Raw genomic sequence first — 15,394 nt, forward strand, 5'->3', positions numbered from 1 at the left:
AAGTATAGAGCTCTACATTTGCTGAAGTTGTGGAACTTTAACACAACTTCTGACAAGGCTCCTCCTCCTCAGTGATTGGTGGTTGGAAGGTTTGTAGTAGGCCTACAACAACACTCTGTAAATTATACTGGCACCCAGAAAACAGATACAAAAAAAGGAGAACAATGATGATCATATTTCCATATTATACCAAATGTTTGCTCTATATTCTTGTATGTTTTTGGTGGCAGTAGCTAGAGTTATAAGGTTACACAATAAAACTATAGTCAAGCGTCTCAAATGCCACATGGGTCGTATATTTTCCCCCATGCTAGTTGACTAAATGATGAGCGTTAGATTGTGTTAATTTTCTGTTAAATTTCTGTTTCAATCCAAGAGGTTAGGTTTGCCTACTGTTCTTATTAAATGTCAAACACTTATTAGAGCATGGCTTTTTGACGCTTGTTTTTTGAAACTTCATGAGCTCTAATGCTGGAATCTTTTTAAGCTTGAGCTCAGAAGTGTTCCCCTTTGATACATGAACCCTTCCAGTCACCCATGTTGCTTGGTGGGAAATGGACTACTCCAAAACTCACAGGAGTCGCAAAGCGAAAGAGAACAGGGCCAGTGTATGGTTACAGGAGAATAAGTTTAAATTGTTTGTTGCAGAAGTCATGTAGATTAGGCCATCCCGTTTTCATCTCAGGTAGCACTCTAAACTTGTTCACACTCTCAGTATGAAAGTATGTGAGCAGCAGCCATGCTCATGTAAACAGCTCATGTAGCTATACTGTTGACGCACATATTCTTTGTATGTTTTATTGGAAACATAATCCCACTTATAATTAGTTTTAAGACATCTTCAACTTCGTGTTCATTCTACTCTAATAATAAACTTCAGCAACTCAATTTAAACTCATTGAGCCTTATTCATGGTATACTGTGCATAGTTTCATAGATTTAAGTGTGTGTGCATACTTAATATAATATAGTATTTCTCAATTCACCCCCACACAAAAAAAAAAAATACAAAGTACACAGACCATTTTAATTGGAGCGCTTTATTAGGGATAATATCATTCTGGATGTCACAAAAGAGTAATTATCAATTGTATAAAGCGCACAAACAAATGACCCAATGCATGTGTCATTACAGTTTATACAGATTTGAAAGAATTTAAATAAAAAGTGTTTAGATGGAACAAAACAATGTAATTTCAGTCCTGGACCCTGTCTCCCAATGTGCATACTAAATAGTGTGAGATTAGAATACGTATGCCAAAAGTCTTCGGATGATGGTCTACTATTCTGGTTACATTTCCAAAGAATGAATCCCTTCTAACTAGGGCGGCTGATATTATGGAGGATTTATTACATGGTAGTATTATTGCATGGGTGTCGAACCATTGTATGTGGGTGGGACAAGATCCACCCACTTTTTAAGTCCAATGGTATTAGACCCACTTAATTTTACCGTCGCTAATTCAGCGCATGTCTGTTTACTTACCCCTAACTGATAAACATTTTATTATTAAACACACGGTAGACACTTTTTTCCACTTTTTTTTTTTTTTATTTTTTTTTTTTTTTAAATAAACACCTTTCTAATCTGATATGTGATGGGAAACCCTTGCTATTATCTCTGTAAAAATGTGGTGTCTTCCATAATTTTGTCTAGCCCAACCAGATGTTTAGTAATAAAGGCATGCAGGCTGTTTGAACTTAAAGGGTTAGTTCACCCAAAAATGAAAATCCACCATTCCAAAACCAAAACAAAAACCAATCCACCTTCTTGAGACCGAAAAACAAGAGTTTGCTCAAACTAATCTTGAACTTACTTACGTAACAACGGAAACAAGCTTTGTGCAACAGGCCATTGGCTGAAAAGCGTCAATGCTTCATGAGGCTGCATCCCATCACCACCACCATCACCATCACCACCACTCTTGGAACATCACCATATGTAAATGCTAAAACAAACGGTACATAACGGTGACCAGGCAAGGGGTGAATGAACAGGAAATAACTTAAATAGTAAACAGAAATGAGATAATTAACAAGACACAGCTGAACAGAACTATACGGGTAACTAAGGTGACAAACAAGTGGCAGGAAACTGACAAAGGAACATGTGACAACAAAAACAGACTGACATGTGACTACATTGTGGGGGGCGGGCACTCTGTGGCCTGTTGCAAAAAGCTGGTTTCAGTTGCTACCCAGTGGCCTGTTGCACAAAGCTGGTTTCAGTTGCTACCCAGGTAAATTTGAGATTAGTTTGAGCAAACTCTGGTTTTTCGCGCTCAAGAAGGTGGATTGTTTTTTAGCAGTGTTCATCACCATGGTAACTGACACTACACGGCTAACCTAGCCTGACATGGTCATACTCAATTCTAGTCAGAATATGAGTCTGAAACTGCTCCATTGGGCTGTGATTATGGGGCGTGTTTCAACCAAACCAGGAAAGACCTCAATTGGATAGACCAAAAACCAATCAGAGCAACGAAGCGATGTCAACAGAGTTCAACTGCACTGTGTTGCCAAGTCTGCGTTTTTTTCCCCGCGGGTTGTTTTCTATGTCTGCAGGTTGAAGCGACTATTATGTGATATATAGACCCATGAGTGCGAATTTTAGCAGGCAACCTTGCCAAAATAACACACATTTTACCCCCCAAACGCCATTTTTTTTTCTGGAGAACCCCCGAGAAGCTATTGTTTAGGGCTAGTAGTTGGCGGGTTTTGTTGTAAAAACTTGGCAAACCTGTCTGCACACACGCTGGAATAAACACTCTTTGCCGCTGTTGTAAAAAAATAAAAGAATTTAATGATACACAGAGTTCTTACCCAACATGATCATCATTTCTGAGAGAACTTGTGAAGGTGAATGCATAAAACAAGCTCTCCGTTCAGGATTTGAAAAAATATAATCCAAGCGCCTTTGATGACGTGCATGATTACATTACTGTTTATCATCTGCCCGTCATCGTCTAAAGCCCACCCTGATGATTTCATTGGTCCGAACAGATTTCATTGGTCTGTTCGGGAATATTTACTCCTCTATGGAGCGAGGCCAGACCGAACTGCCCGACCTAAAAAATTTGTGGGCGGGGCTCAATTCGGCTGGCATCCAGGCGGCTAACCTGCTCTGGAGCAGATTTTATTCTGGGTTTGAAATCGCAAACCCAAACTGGACCAATCAGCAGCAAGTAAAGATGCAATAAAGCCACACCCACTGTATGTCGCGTTCCAAATTAAATAAGTTTATAATGAAAAAACGTTTGAAATAAAATTGTGCATCTTTTGGTGCTAATTATTTATTATATGAATTATAATCACTTTGTATTCATATAATATGTTCATATAAATATTATATTATTTGTCAAGTAGCCAAATAGTATTATAAATACAATACATGCATTCATAATTATTTTAAACAACATTAATTTGAGCTCTTTGTGAACCTATGATTATTAGGCATATTTCTTTGATTCACATCATGTATTGATAGAGTCAGATATTCTTTCAGCTGCCTTATCAACCTAAAGTGTTTATTCCTGCCTTCTAAACGCATTTAATTTCATGATAATTTTCAAAACGATCTCTCAATCTTCAGAAGAGAAGTGAATCAAACGGACGCTGTGATTGACTGTTTGCCGCACGTCACACTTTTAGGTGCGCGCGCTTCAGAGTTCATCGCTAACTCTGGATTAAACCTGGTAAACCTGGATTAAACCTGAAGTTGACAGAAAACGTTTATACCGAGCTTTGAGAAACGGTTGAACTTGATCTTAATCAGGTTGGATTTATCTTGATTTGTCAACTCTAAACCTACTCTGAAACTCAGAGTTTGTTCAGCTAGCTTCATGCAACAGGCCTCTGGAGTCCTTCTTCACCGGGGGCCTGTACCATGATGGTTGATTAACAAACTCAGGGTTACAGGATTAGTTTTGAGTTGACAAAACCAAACCAATCTATTTAGGCTTTGTTGGTCCCATGATGCTGATCATCAGCTTTCTCTGTCAACTCAGGCTTTAATCCTGAGTTCAGGTGACATCGGCAGTGAACAGCCAATCACACGCTGTGGATCACTGAGATTCACTTCTCACGAGAGAAGCAGCAAGATTCATTTCGCTCTTCTGCAGAATATTACATGATTAAAATATATTAGGAATTTAAACAAATTTACACAGCAAGAAGAAAATAGCTATTTATGAAAGAGGACAACTAAAAGAAAAAATATTATACGTCAATGCAAGTAAAAGTTATGAAGATATAGTTTAGTTGATATAGAGAGAGAATTGAACGTTTAAGCTCAGTCAGCTTTTTAATAGATTTTTTAAAAGCTTATTTGTATGACTATATAGGCTATTAATATTAATTTTAACAAAGTGTCTATTAATTATTAATTTACTAAAATAATAAATGTGTAATTGTTTAAGGGTATAATAATTACATAAATTATTTCTAAATCATTCAAAATTAATATTATTATAAATAAGCATTGTTAAAAGCCAGACATTTTAGTCTTTAAAAACCATTTGCTATGTGACCTTTAATTTGGAGCAGAAACAGGGGGAGTGACTTTACTGAATCAGAGGTGTGTAACTTTACTCACAGCTGATTGGTCCAATTTCGGTTTGAGATCTCTTATCCAGAACAAAACCTGCCCTGGAGCAGGTTAGCCGTGGAGCGTAAGTTACTATGGCGATGAACACAAACCACTTTAATGGTACCTAAAACCCAGGATTGGCACAAACTAAGCTTAAACATATCTGGCTAGCCAGCTAAACCGGCTTCATGGTACAGGCCAGTAGACTTCACCAGTAAATAAGAAAAGAACAAAAAGGTTTTAGATTAATCTGGCAGTATTTGATAAATTAGCCTTGTCAAGAGATAATTAACAAAAATCTCAAAGATAAAGTCTTCCACTGCCAGTAGAACATGCAAAACTAAATCTCTCAAGGGCTGAATAGTTATGAACTTTAAATTTTCCCAGCTAGAGAGCAGAAACTACAATTAAAAACTGAACTTGTGTGTTCAATATGTGATTTAGCCGCTGAGGGAGTTTCACACAGCGCAAACACTGCAGGAGTCAAATTACATACATTCCTGATGAGCTGGGGTAAGAGGTCTCATGATGAGAGCTGAGGTAAACGCAACGGCATTCGCGGCATTGTTCAGTCTGGCGCGTTTTCAGTTCATGCCTTTGGAAGCTTAACTTTCATAGGAAGTACGAGCATAGGGAGCACGATCATTTGAATATACTCCAGGGTTTCTACTGATACAAACCCATATGCTAATCGCTGAAGTAACCCTTTAATGACAGACATTTCATTTTTGGGTGAACTAACCCTTTAATAAATATACCAGGGCACCAGATTAACTTTTTGCCTCGTTGCACTGGTGGACCTAACTTGGCATCTTACCAGGGACTGGATGGCTGAAGTAGCTCCATGTCTGGGCTGTTGTCGGAGCATTGACCCGGGTGTGTTGGGGGGGGACAGGCCTACTTTTCTTAAAGAAAGAACTCCATGGGTCTATTTCTTTTCATTGTTCGTCATCTGTTTTCTTGCGTTTATTTTGCTGATGGTGATTGCCGTAGCTGATTTTCTGGTGCTCAGGTCGCAATTTCAATCGCAGCATGAAGCAGTGCAGGACTACAGGAATATCTGAACCACAGCCAATCAGAGGCGAAGACCTTTCCCATCTCTGTCTCTAATTGGTTTAGACCACAGTATGATCAAACCATGACTGTGAGTTCCATCAAAGGAGAACAAATGCTTTGTTCATGGAGAGGCAGTGGATGTGAGGTCGTAAGGTGCACCGGTATGAAATAAGAAACATTTTAGTCGCACAAAATGATAGAAATGCCAGAGGATTTGGATATAAGAGTAGAGGAGCTTGAGTTTGTTGCCCAGCCCTATTAGTTTGAACTGTGAGAGGTGTCAAAACTTGCGATTCTCCTACATGCATCATATATCGCATGAGGGGTTACTCTTTTGCTGACTTGCATAGGCCATCTGCCGGAAGCTTTAAAGTTTAAATATGGATATTTTTTCATATTTCAACACAGATCAGCCATTATAAAACTTGGAAGAACCAGGATATTTTTTTAGTATAACTCCGATTGTATTTGTCTGAAAGAAGAATGTCATATACACCTAGGATGGCTTGTGAGGGCGAGTAAATCATGGGGTTATTTTCACTTTTGAGTGAACTATCCCTTTATGGTCTGTAATGAAACAAATGTTTTATATTTTTGATCAGACGTTAATGGAGAATCATGGGCACAGGGGCCTCTTCCTCTGTACTGTTAAAACATCACAATGACACACAATGTGCACTTATTCTCATAGTGAAATTAAAAATGAATGTCTTTAGCTTATTGAGATGTTTGTTGAGATTGCTAGAGCTTGGACAAGGGTAACTCTTTTTAAGCTGCATTCAAGAATTTAGAATTTTGTTGTCTGCTAGTCACAGACCTGAAGTGATTTCAGCTGAGATTTCAACACAATCCTTTGTAGTTTCTCACCTTGGTTTCATGTTGTCTTGCAGAAAGCTAACAGGACAGAGGCAGTGATATACTGCAGCGTCGCCACATGAGACTCTTAAACCAATATGAGACTCACCGCCACATGAGACTCTCCCATTCATGTCACTGACTGGCTGGACCTGCTTAGCTTTGGTAGCTAACCAGGCTTTGGCCATTTTGCTTATTTGTTTGTTTTTTTCTGCTTATTTTTTTTTTTCTATATTTAAAACCAGTCTAACTAATACATAAGTAATACAGGTGGTAGCTCATTCTGAGGGGAATTATGCGCTACTCAGGATATACTGCCACTCCATAAGACCCGTTTTATGAAAACATCACAAGTCAGTTCTGCTGTATAGCGTCCCATGGCCAAAGCCTAATTTTTTGAGTTAATACAATGAACATTTTTTGAGATTCGTCAACCTTTATTAAAAGATTTTGTAAGCATATTGGGTAATTGTGTGTGTTTTATTTCTGATGACGCATTGAAATAGGGCTGGGCGATATGGCCAAAATTTCATATCCCGATATAGCTCATTTGATATCCCGATAACGATATACATAACGATATAGCAACCTTTCTATTAATTCAGTTTATGAATAGTCTATACAAAATTGCAATGTGGAAATGCAGTTTGAAATGATATACAAAACAAATAAAGGTAGTATGGACTACATTTTTATTTTATTTAGAACCTTTTTTAAAGCAAGACTGTTAGTAAAGTTAACACCTGCCTAGGGATGTTAACTGATGACCGTTAGACCGATGGTTGACCGTATCAACGTTAACCGATCAAAGTTGTCGGTTAAAATAAATAAAAAAGTGATCTCTAAATTAGGCTATTATAGACAGTGGACTAAACGCTACTACAGTTGGCCGTCTCATTCCAAAATCTTTTTGTGTGATTGAACATATCCCTCGCACTCAATTTTTCATTACTCGCCTGTTTGTACTTAATAAACCAATAAAAACATTTGGCGCGAGGTCACAGCATTTGGGTTTGCGCGCTCACAAGGTTTGCAAAAAGTAAACACTCGAGGTTAGAGCCAGAGCAGACGACAGTATGAAGCGTGCATTTCGCTTAAGATGGGCTTACATTTGGAAATATATTACATCTTCATTTCAGTGGTAACACATTAGGTGTTGATCGTCTTTCTTTATTATTGTTAGCAGTAACGTTAAGTTACCTCAAACTAAAGCGGCGTCTCTTCGGAGCTGTCATTTTCTTAAATGAGCCGCGGCAATGATTCAAATGAGCTTCTAAGGCTGGACAAACGCCTTTATTTTCAATGCGATCACCTTGTACCCAAACCATTTCGAAACTAATGAGCCATTTGTCCTCTGATTACAAACAAGCTCCTCTGCGGCGCGTTTGCGGGACTCGTGTTTCGCGCTGTGGGGGATTTTAAAAAAGTGACGTAAGTGGAAGGGAGGCTGCAGCGCGAGTGTGTGTGTGAGTGAGAGAGCGAGAGAGAGACAGAGGGAGCGCGTTTATGTATTGCATGGGCATGCCGTGGCGTGAGGTGCATCTTGACGTAAAATTCTGCCATAAACGCCTTATCGTGGCGTAAGCGATAGAGCCTTATATAAAACGATAGACATTTTCTATCGTCCAGACGATATATTTCGTCATATCGCCCAGCCCTACATTGAAACAATGACGCAGTGAACCAAATAGATGATTTATCAAATGTTTTATGTGGTTCAGATAAAATAATATTTTGAGTTTCTATTTATTAAACAAATTTCCTTCATTGTATCAACTCAAATTTTTAATTTCAATGAACTCAAATTTTTAAGGCAACCAGGATACTAACTTTTTTAAGTTAAACCAACAAAAACCAACAAAAAATGTTTACAGTGTACTGAAGCTATGCTGGTACTAGCGAGACAGCAACATGAAAGGGAAAACTTTTTGGAAAAAAACTTGACTGTTATTTGAAGCTGCACATTTTTCTGATGGGATGCTACAGCAGTAAAAGGGGCATCTTCCACTAACAATCAAGTTTTTTTCCTAAAACTTTTCCCCATTCATTTCGCTAACAGGCTAGAATTAGCATAGCTTTGGTAGCAAGTCAGGCTTTGGCCATGGGAAACTAAAACAGAACTGACTTAAACAGTTTTAATAAAACGGGTATTTTGTAGTGGCAGTACATCCCGAGTAGCTCATAATTCCCCTTAGAATGAGCTACCACATGTATTGCATTACCCCCTACATGCCTCACTAAATCATCTTCCAATAAAAATCATATTTTTGCTAAAAATGTCTCCCTTTTATGTCACTGCCTGGCTGGACCTGCTTAACTTTGGTTGGGAGAGCGGCTTTGGCAATTGGATGCTAAAAGGTGCATCTTCCAATCCAATAACAATCAAGTCTTTTCGAAAAAGTGTACCCTTTCATGTCACTGCCAGGCTAGAATCAGCATAGCTTCAGTAGAGAGTCAGGATTCAGGCATGGCCTTACGTATTGGCAGTACGTCCTGAGTAGCTCATAATTTTGCTTAGCTTAGGTAGGGACAGAGGGTTTGGCCATGGGATGCTAGAGCAGAAAAAGGTTTATCTTCCAATAACAGTCAAGTTTTTTCCAAAAAGTTTTACCCATTCATTTCACTGCTGGGTTAGAACCAGCATATACACTTAGGATGGCTTAAGAGTGAGTAAATCGTGGGATAATTTTAATTTTTTTGGGAAAATGTTGGTATTTGTCGAGGATTCAGGAATGAAATAGGAAGATAACAAGAGGAATCCCACTGAATTAAGGCCAACTGCATGTGTTATTAAAGGCACAATAAAATGTTTATTTTTTAAACTATTTTATCAGGATTTAAAGGATCATAACACAGAGAAGAAAAACTGACCACACCATAAACAAACATGTCTGACTAGATCGGTTTGTGCTAATGGCAAACCATATGGATCCAAATCAGATTCTGTACAATTTACTGAAAATAATTATTACAACACAGAAAGATGCCAAGGAGACGAAGCATTACATTATGATTTTACATTTAAGAATTATTAAACCTGCAGTCCATAACTTTTTTGGGTTAAAAATTATCCAAAATAAATTTAATAAATTTGAGCAAGTACATAACCAGCCAGTGTTCAAAACTATCTGCTTACCGTAGCTCTGTTTACAGCAGTAAACTTGTAATAATGTTTTTAATTCCAGTGGTACTGGTAGATTTCCACAGGAAATTCAAGCATATGTTTGCGTCATTACGTCACATCTGTACACATAAAGAAGGTGTCCCGGTTAGCAGGCTATCGCATGTGAGGATGCTGGAAGTGGAGATTAATGTAGCCTTTTGCTATGAGAGGGAGCTTGACCTCTCTTCACCTCTAAGAAAAACTAAGGAGAAGTTGAACAGAGGTCTTACGGGTGCGGAACGACATTAGGATAAGTAATTAATGAGAGAATTTTCATTTTTGGGGGAACTAACCCTTTTAAGGTGCCATGTGTAAAAATTGAGGTAAAAATATCCAAAAAATGACCTACAGGCATCAAATGAATGAGAAGAAATAAGGGCGATGATGTCATTAAAAAAATGTCAAGTTATAGTGCTGCAGAGATATCAACCTTAATTAGCATTAGCATTACTAGCTCTGGCCCGTCAGGTATCGTAATACCAGTCTCAGCCATTGGAGGCGGTATGCGGGCAACATAACCACCAGCCAACCTGGTGTACTTGAACCTGATGTCAATCGTGTGGAAAGTACAGCCCACTACTTCATTTCAGTTCAGGGAAGAGAGTGGACGGATGGCCGAAGCCCTTGGCCCCTTAAATGTATCTGATATGATAAAAATAGCTGTTTTTACCCGACCGGAAAAAGCGGAAGTGCGTGCGCCCGGTGACTGTGTCCCGTCCCGTCATAATAAAAGTCCCGGTACTCGTGAGCCGTTTAGAATAGGCGCCCTCCAGTGGACGAAAAGTTGCATAGTGCACCTTTAAGGGTACCACTCCAGTGACGGCCCAGAGCTCAAAAGGGCACATGTTCTCAGCAGCAATTGTGTTTGTTTTGAACATTTGAGAATTGTGCTTATACTATAGCCTTCCTTGACAGTGTTTTCTCCATTGTTTTATTACGCACTCAGCCAGCTCATTATATGGTTATTTCATTATTTAAAAAAATGTATGTTGAATTTGCCTGTTTTTTTTTTTTAGTCAATAAACATGACTGTGGGCTGCTTTAAAAGTTTTACTAATAATATATGGACCACATTTTACACTTGACACACCATTAAAAACATCAATATTAAATATACTTAATGGGAGTCTTTCTGTATGCTGTCATACAGAAAACAAATCAAATCTGCTTGCAAGCTGTTCTGCTCCCTACCTTCAGTTAAGATGCACTGCACTGTGAATTTACATGAGACCAGAATTATTTCTAATTCAGTAGTTATAATAATTCACCATATTAATTCCTGAGTACTCTTTTTAAGACTTAATAAAGCTGTTTTAATGTATTATGTTGTACTTGTGTATCTTGTTTTAAATAAATTAAATATCATGCATTGTATTAGGCCAAAATGTTCAACACATTTTTTGATTAACTGCAAAAAATCTATACAATTTTTTAACATCTGTTTAATTTGACGATGTAGCCTGTTTGATTAAACTTTTTTCCATTTAAACGTTTTATTTGAATTCGTTTAAAAAAAATTGAATTTAGTTTTAAAATTTTAGTTTTCTGGAATGAATTAAACACCTTATGTTGTTTGTCTGTTTAAATGAACAGTTAATGTATATTCATTTTTTTCCAGCCTTTCAAACACAAAGACGGAAGATTTGGTGGCATTGTGACTGGGGTTAAAATTTTGTGATCGCAGCAGATCAAAAACTGACATATGACATCTTGTGACAAACAATATGCATTTTCACTTTCGTTTCAAAACAAAGTCACTTTTTTCCCCATAGTTTTTAGTTTTGTTTTTTGATGGGCTTTTGAAAATTTGTGTTGTGTAGGCATTTTCACTTCACGAATAACATATTTCTTATTACCACAAGTGCTTCGGAATTATAAGGACTATTTTTATTTTGGTTTCCACATTTATTCGTTTGAGATATTTGACTTATTGCTTTTTCTTTCAACATGGAACGCTCATTTATTTTCCTCTTTTTATGGCTTTCCAGTGGTAAATGTTTTAATTTTTAATCACAAAATGGTTTAATTCGTGAAATATTTCTATTTTAGACTGTTGTAAATTAGCAGTTTTGTTAACTGTTCTTGACTGTTTCAGGTGCTTTAGATGCAGAGGCAAATGAAATGAAGACCGTTTCAGTGATGGGAGATTTCAACACTTATGTATTTGAACTTTTTTTGTAAATAGGTCTATATGTTGCACCGCTTTAGATATTTTTCTTTTGTTTTTTAGCCTATATGAAATACTTATTTTTTGAAAACTCTCATTATTTCCAGCTCCCAATTCCTACAATTGACAGAAAATATCGACCGTGCTCTCAAAGATCATCAAGGACAAAATGTGTGTTGGAGTGTTCAGCAAAGAATGCACCAAATGTGACTCTCACCTGGTATAACGGAAGTAGTATATTCTCAATCATCAAAATATCTGATCTCAGCATCGACCCCTCTCTATGTCTGGAGGTGGAACATCAGGATAAAAACACCTACAGCTGTGTGCTCAACAATCCCTTCAGAAACCACACCACACATCTGGACATCACGCAATTCTGTCAACCATGTTCACGTATGTATAGGTGGTGCATTTATTTAATGAACTTATCTATTGCCTTGAGTTCACTTATTTGTTTCCTGTTATTTTACGGTAAAAACGTTTTTTTTTTTACTTATCATTTAAAGGAACACTCCACCGTTTTTAGAAATAGGGCTTATTCAACTTCTTTCCTACATTTAGATATGTGGGCAAATGCATGTTTGTCTCTAATTATTAATTACCTAATTACTTGTGGCCTAAGTTTTCACAACGAGTACAAATAGCGATGCAGATTAAGACTAGGCGGTTTCCTAGGCAGATATTGATTTGGGACTATATTATGGGGACGCAGTGATATCACGGCTCTCATCCTTATGTCCTCTGGCTGTTGAGCAATCGCTGTGTGTAGATATCTCTGCGCCCAAGTAGCAGTGCTTTGCCTGTGCTTTACCATTATTTAGTCCCAAGTCAATATCTGCCTAGGAAATCGCATAGTCTTAATCTGCATCATTATTTGCACTCGTTGTGAATACGCAAGCCACAAGAAATAATTAGGTGAGTGTTTTTGTTTTTGTTGTTTTGGATCACTTTTACTCTGGATCATAGACCGTAAAAAAATATGGACGACTCGACATCATCCGTTTCCGCTTGCCATATTTGAAGCTTTCAGGCAGCCTTGCACGGCGCGGACATCTTGGGACCGAGTCTGCGCAGTAGCGATTTCGGGACCGGAGTTGCGCAGTAGAGCGCAGGAAGTAGAGCAGGAAGTACAGTCGCGATATCAAAAGCCCGCCCACACGCTCGCAGATGCAGAACAATTAATTATGTTGGTGTGAAATAAACAGTTATGGAAATGTAGAAATTAAAGCTAAAGCTCTAATCTGCTCCAAAAAATTTCGAAAAAAGTCCGTTAGTGCCTCAGTGACAACTTCACTCAGAGAAGCCGTCAGTCTCAGCTGTCAATCATGACGTCACACCCCCGTTTTTATAGCATCAAATAACTAACTCAAAGTAAACTTATTTTTAAAACGAACACCTGAAATGAAATCATCGTGATGATAACTGCCTTCAGTGACATACACTAACTTTGGGGAAACATTTTTGAAGTGTAATTTTATTATTTAGTTTGCCTCGCGTCCATTAGAAATCACAGAGGGGCGGCTATACTGGGACCGGTCACCGGGGGGCGATCGAGGCGCGAAAGCTTCAGTAAATGAGAGGGAGACTGCAGGCTTGCTCTGGATATGCTAGCTGGCAACATATGATTCCATTCATTATGCTAAGCTAAGCTAGCAGCAACCCTGCCAAATTAAACAATGCATGCTCTGAGACAAAAATGCATTTGCCCACATATCTAAATTTAGGAAAGAAGTTGAATAAGCCCTATTTCTAAAAACAGTGGAGTGTTCCTTTAAACAGACAAAGTTATTTACTTAATTCTAAGGGATCTGTTAGAATATAGTCGACAGTTACTCCTCATCCCGCTAGTGTGGTAAATAATTTATTTATGTGAGAGATATGAATTAGATATTTATGAGAAAAATGTTTATGCTCCTGTAATGTTTTGAAACAGCTATATCAAAGACACAGGTGCCAGTGGAGGATGGCAGTTCTGTCACTCTACAAAATCATTTTAAAAACATACAGGATCAAATACTATGGCTTTTTGGATCTCGAGAGATTTTCATTGCTGAAATCCTTAAAAAACAAGTCGATATATTTGGCTATGATAATGAGACATTCATAGACAGACTCGGTCTGGACAGTACAACTGGAGATCTCACCATCAAAAACATCAGCAAAGAAATCTCCGGAGTCTACAAACTACAGATCAACAATAACATTTCCACCTGCTGGAGTTTCAATGTCACTGTCTGGGGTGAGTAAACTAAGTAAATTATTTAACACAGTTTTCATTCAACAAAGGTTTGTTGTCTTAATTTTCTCAATGTAGCAGAGTGGATGTCAACACATACACCAATCAGGATTGCCATGTTAATCTTGGACTACATCGGCGAAACGAAATCAGAATTGGGAGGAACAGAAACTAATATTCAATGGATGGTCATATACCTTTACACTGCTAGATGGGGGAAAATATCACACAGTGTAGCTTTAATTGAGCCTGTTAAATACCCTTTTCACATAGTTGTACATGTGGTCTTATAAACTTGCATTGTTTGTAAAATACATTTTGTAAATCAAAATACGGATTAATAAAGAACTTTGCCAATTGTCATTAGCTTTTACTAAAGCTATATTGTATCATTCATTCATTGTGATGCAAGATGATAAGATAATAATAATAATAATTTTTAACAAGAAAGCAGCATATTAGAATGGTTTCTCAAGGATCATGTGACACTGAAGACTGGAGTAATGTTGCTAAAAATTCAGATAAGACATCACTGAGATAAATTACAGTTTAAAATATATTCAAATAGAGAGCAGGTTTTTTTTTAAACTGTATTAGAGGAAGAGAATGGATGGGACAAACAGTTTCTGAATTCAAATTCAAAATATTTCTGCCATGTAATAATATAACAGAATGTGCAGTATGCAGTTCTGAATTCAGCAAGTAACTAGAAGTGAAATGGTGCAAATATACTTCCCTCTAGTGGTGAAGTGGCATTTGACCTGCTTTATTAACAGTATGGTGCACATCAACATATTCCAGCTCATTTATTCATAGATAGATCATGAGACCAAACATTTATTTTTTTCTCTCTTATGTTCCCCAGAACCTCTGCCCAGTCCTCAAATTTCCAATCACTCTAAACATTGTTCGTCATCAGGCTCAAAATGTGCGTTGGAATGTTCAGTGGAGAATCTGACTAATGTGACTAATGTGACTCTCTCCTGGTACAAAGGAGACAGTTTAGTGTCCAGCATCAGTGTGTCTGATGTCAACTATTCATGTCTGTATCTGGATTATAAGGATAATGGCAACTACAGCTGTGTGGTCTCCAATTCATTCATCAACGAGACTAAATATCTCATCATCAGTGAACTTTGTTCAGGTATGTTAGCATTTGTCTTGACTTGATCTCTCAGGATGCTTTTTATATGATACAGCCAAATGTTTGGACACAAACCTTGAACATAAGGAGAAAGAAATTTAGTCATGTGTGCTCAAACTTTTGCAACGTCTGGCATTTTGGCTGGATTATGATTTTTGAACCCTATTTCATCCTTTTATCTG

At 37.6% G+C, this 15,394-nt stretch overlaps 1 protein-coding gene across 1 annotated transcript; it reads left to right on the plus strand.

The window, feature by feature from the left end:
* The first annotated feature begins 11,487 nt into the window (after positions 1–11,487).
* Positions 11,488–15,314, plus strand: LOC137039749 (carcinoembryonic antigen-related cell adhesion molecule 20). Its single transcript, XM_067415026.1, has 6 exons — positions 11,488–11,652; positions 11,758–11,822; positions 11,937–12,225; positions 13,766–14,071; positions 14,934–15,212; positions 15,268–15,314. Exons 1-6 carry the CDS (start codon positions 11,610–11,612, stop codon positions 15,312–15,314), a joined length of 1,029 nt encoding a protein of 342 aa, XP_067271127.1. The 5' UTR covers positions 11,488–11,609.
* The last annotated feature ends 80 nt before the right edge of the window (positions 15,315–15,394 follow it).

This window comes from Pseudorasbora parva, chromosome 14 (assembly GCF_024679245.1).
Source record: "Pseudorasbora parva isolate DD20220531a chromosome 14, ASM2467924v1, whole genome shotgun sequence".
Classification (NCBI taxonomy): domain Eukaryota; kingdom Metazoa; phylum Chordata; class Actinopteri; order Cypriniformes; family Gobionidae; genus Pseudorasbora; species Pseudorasbora parva.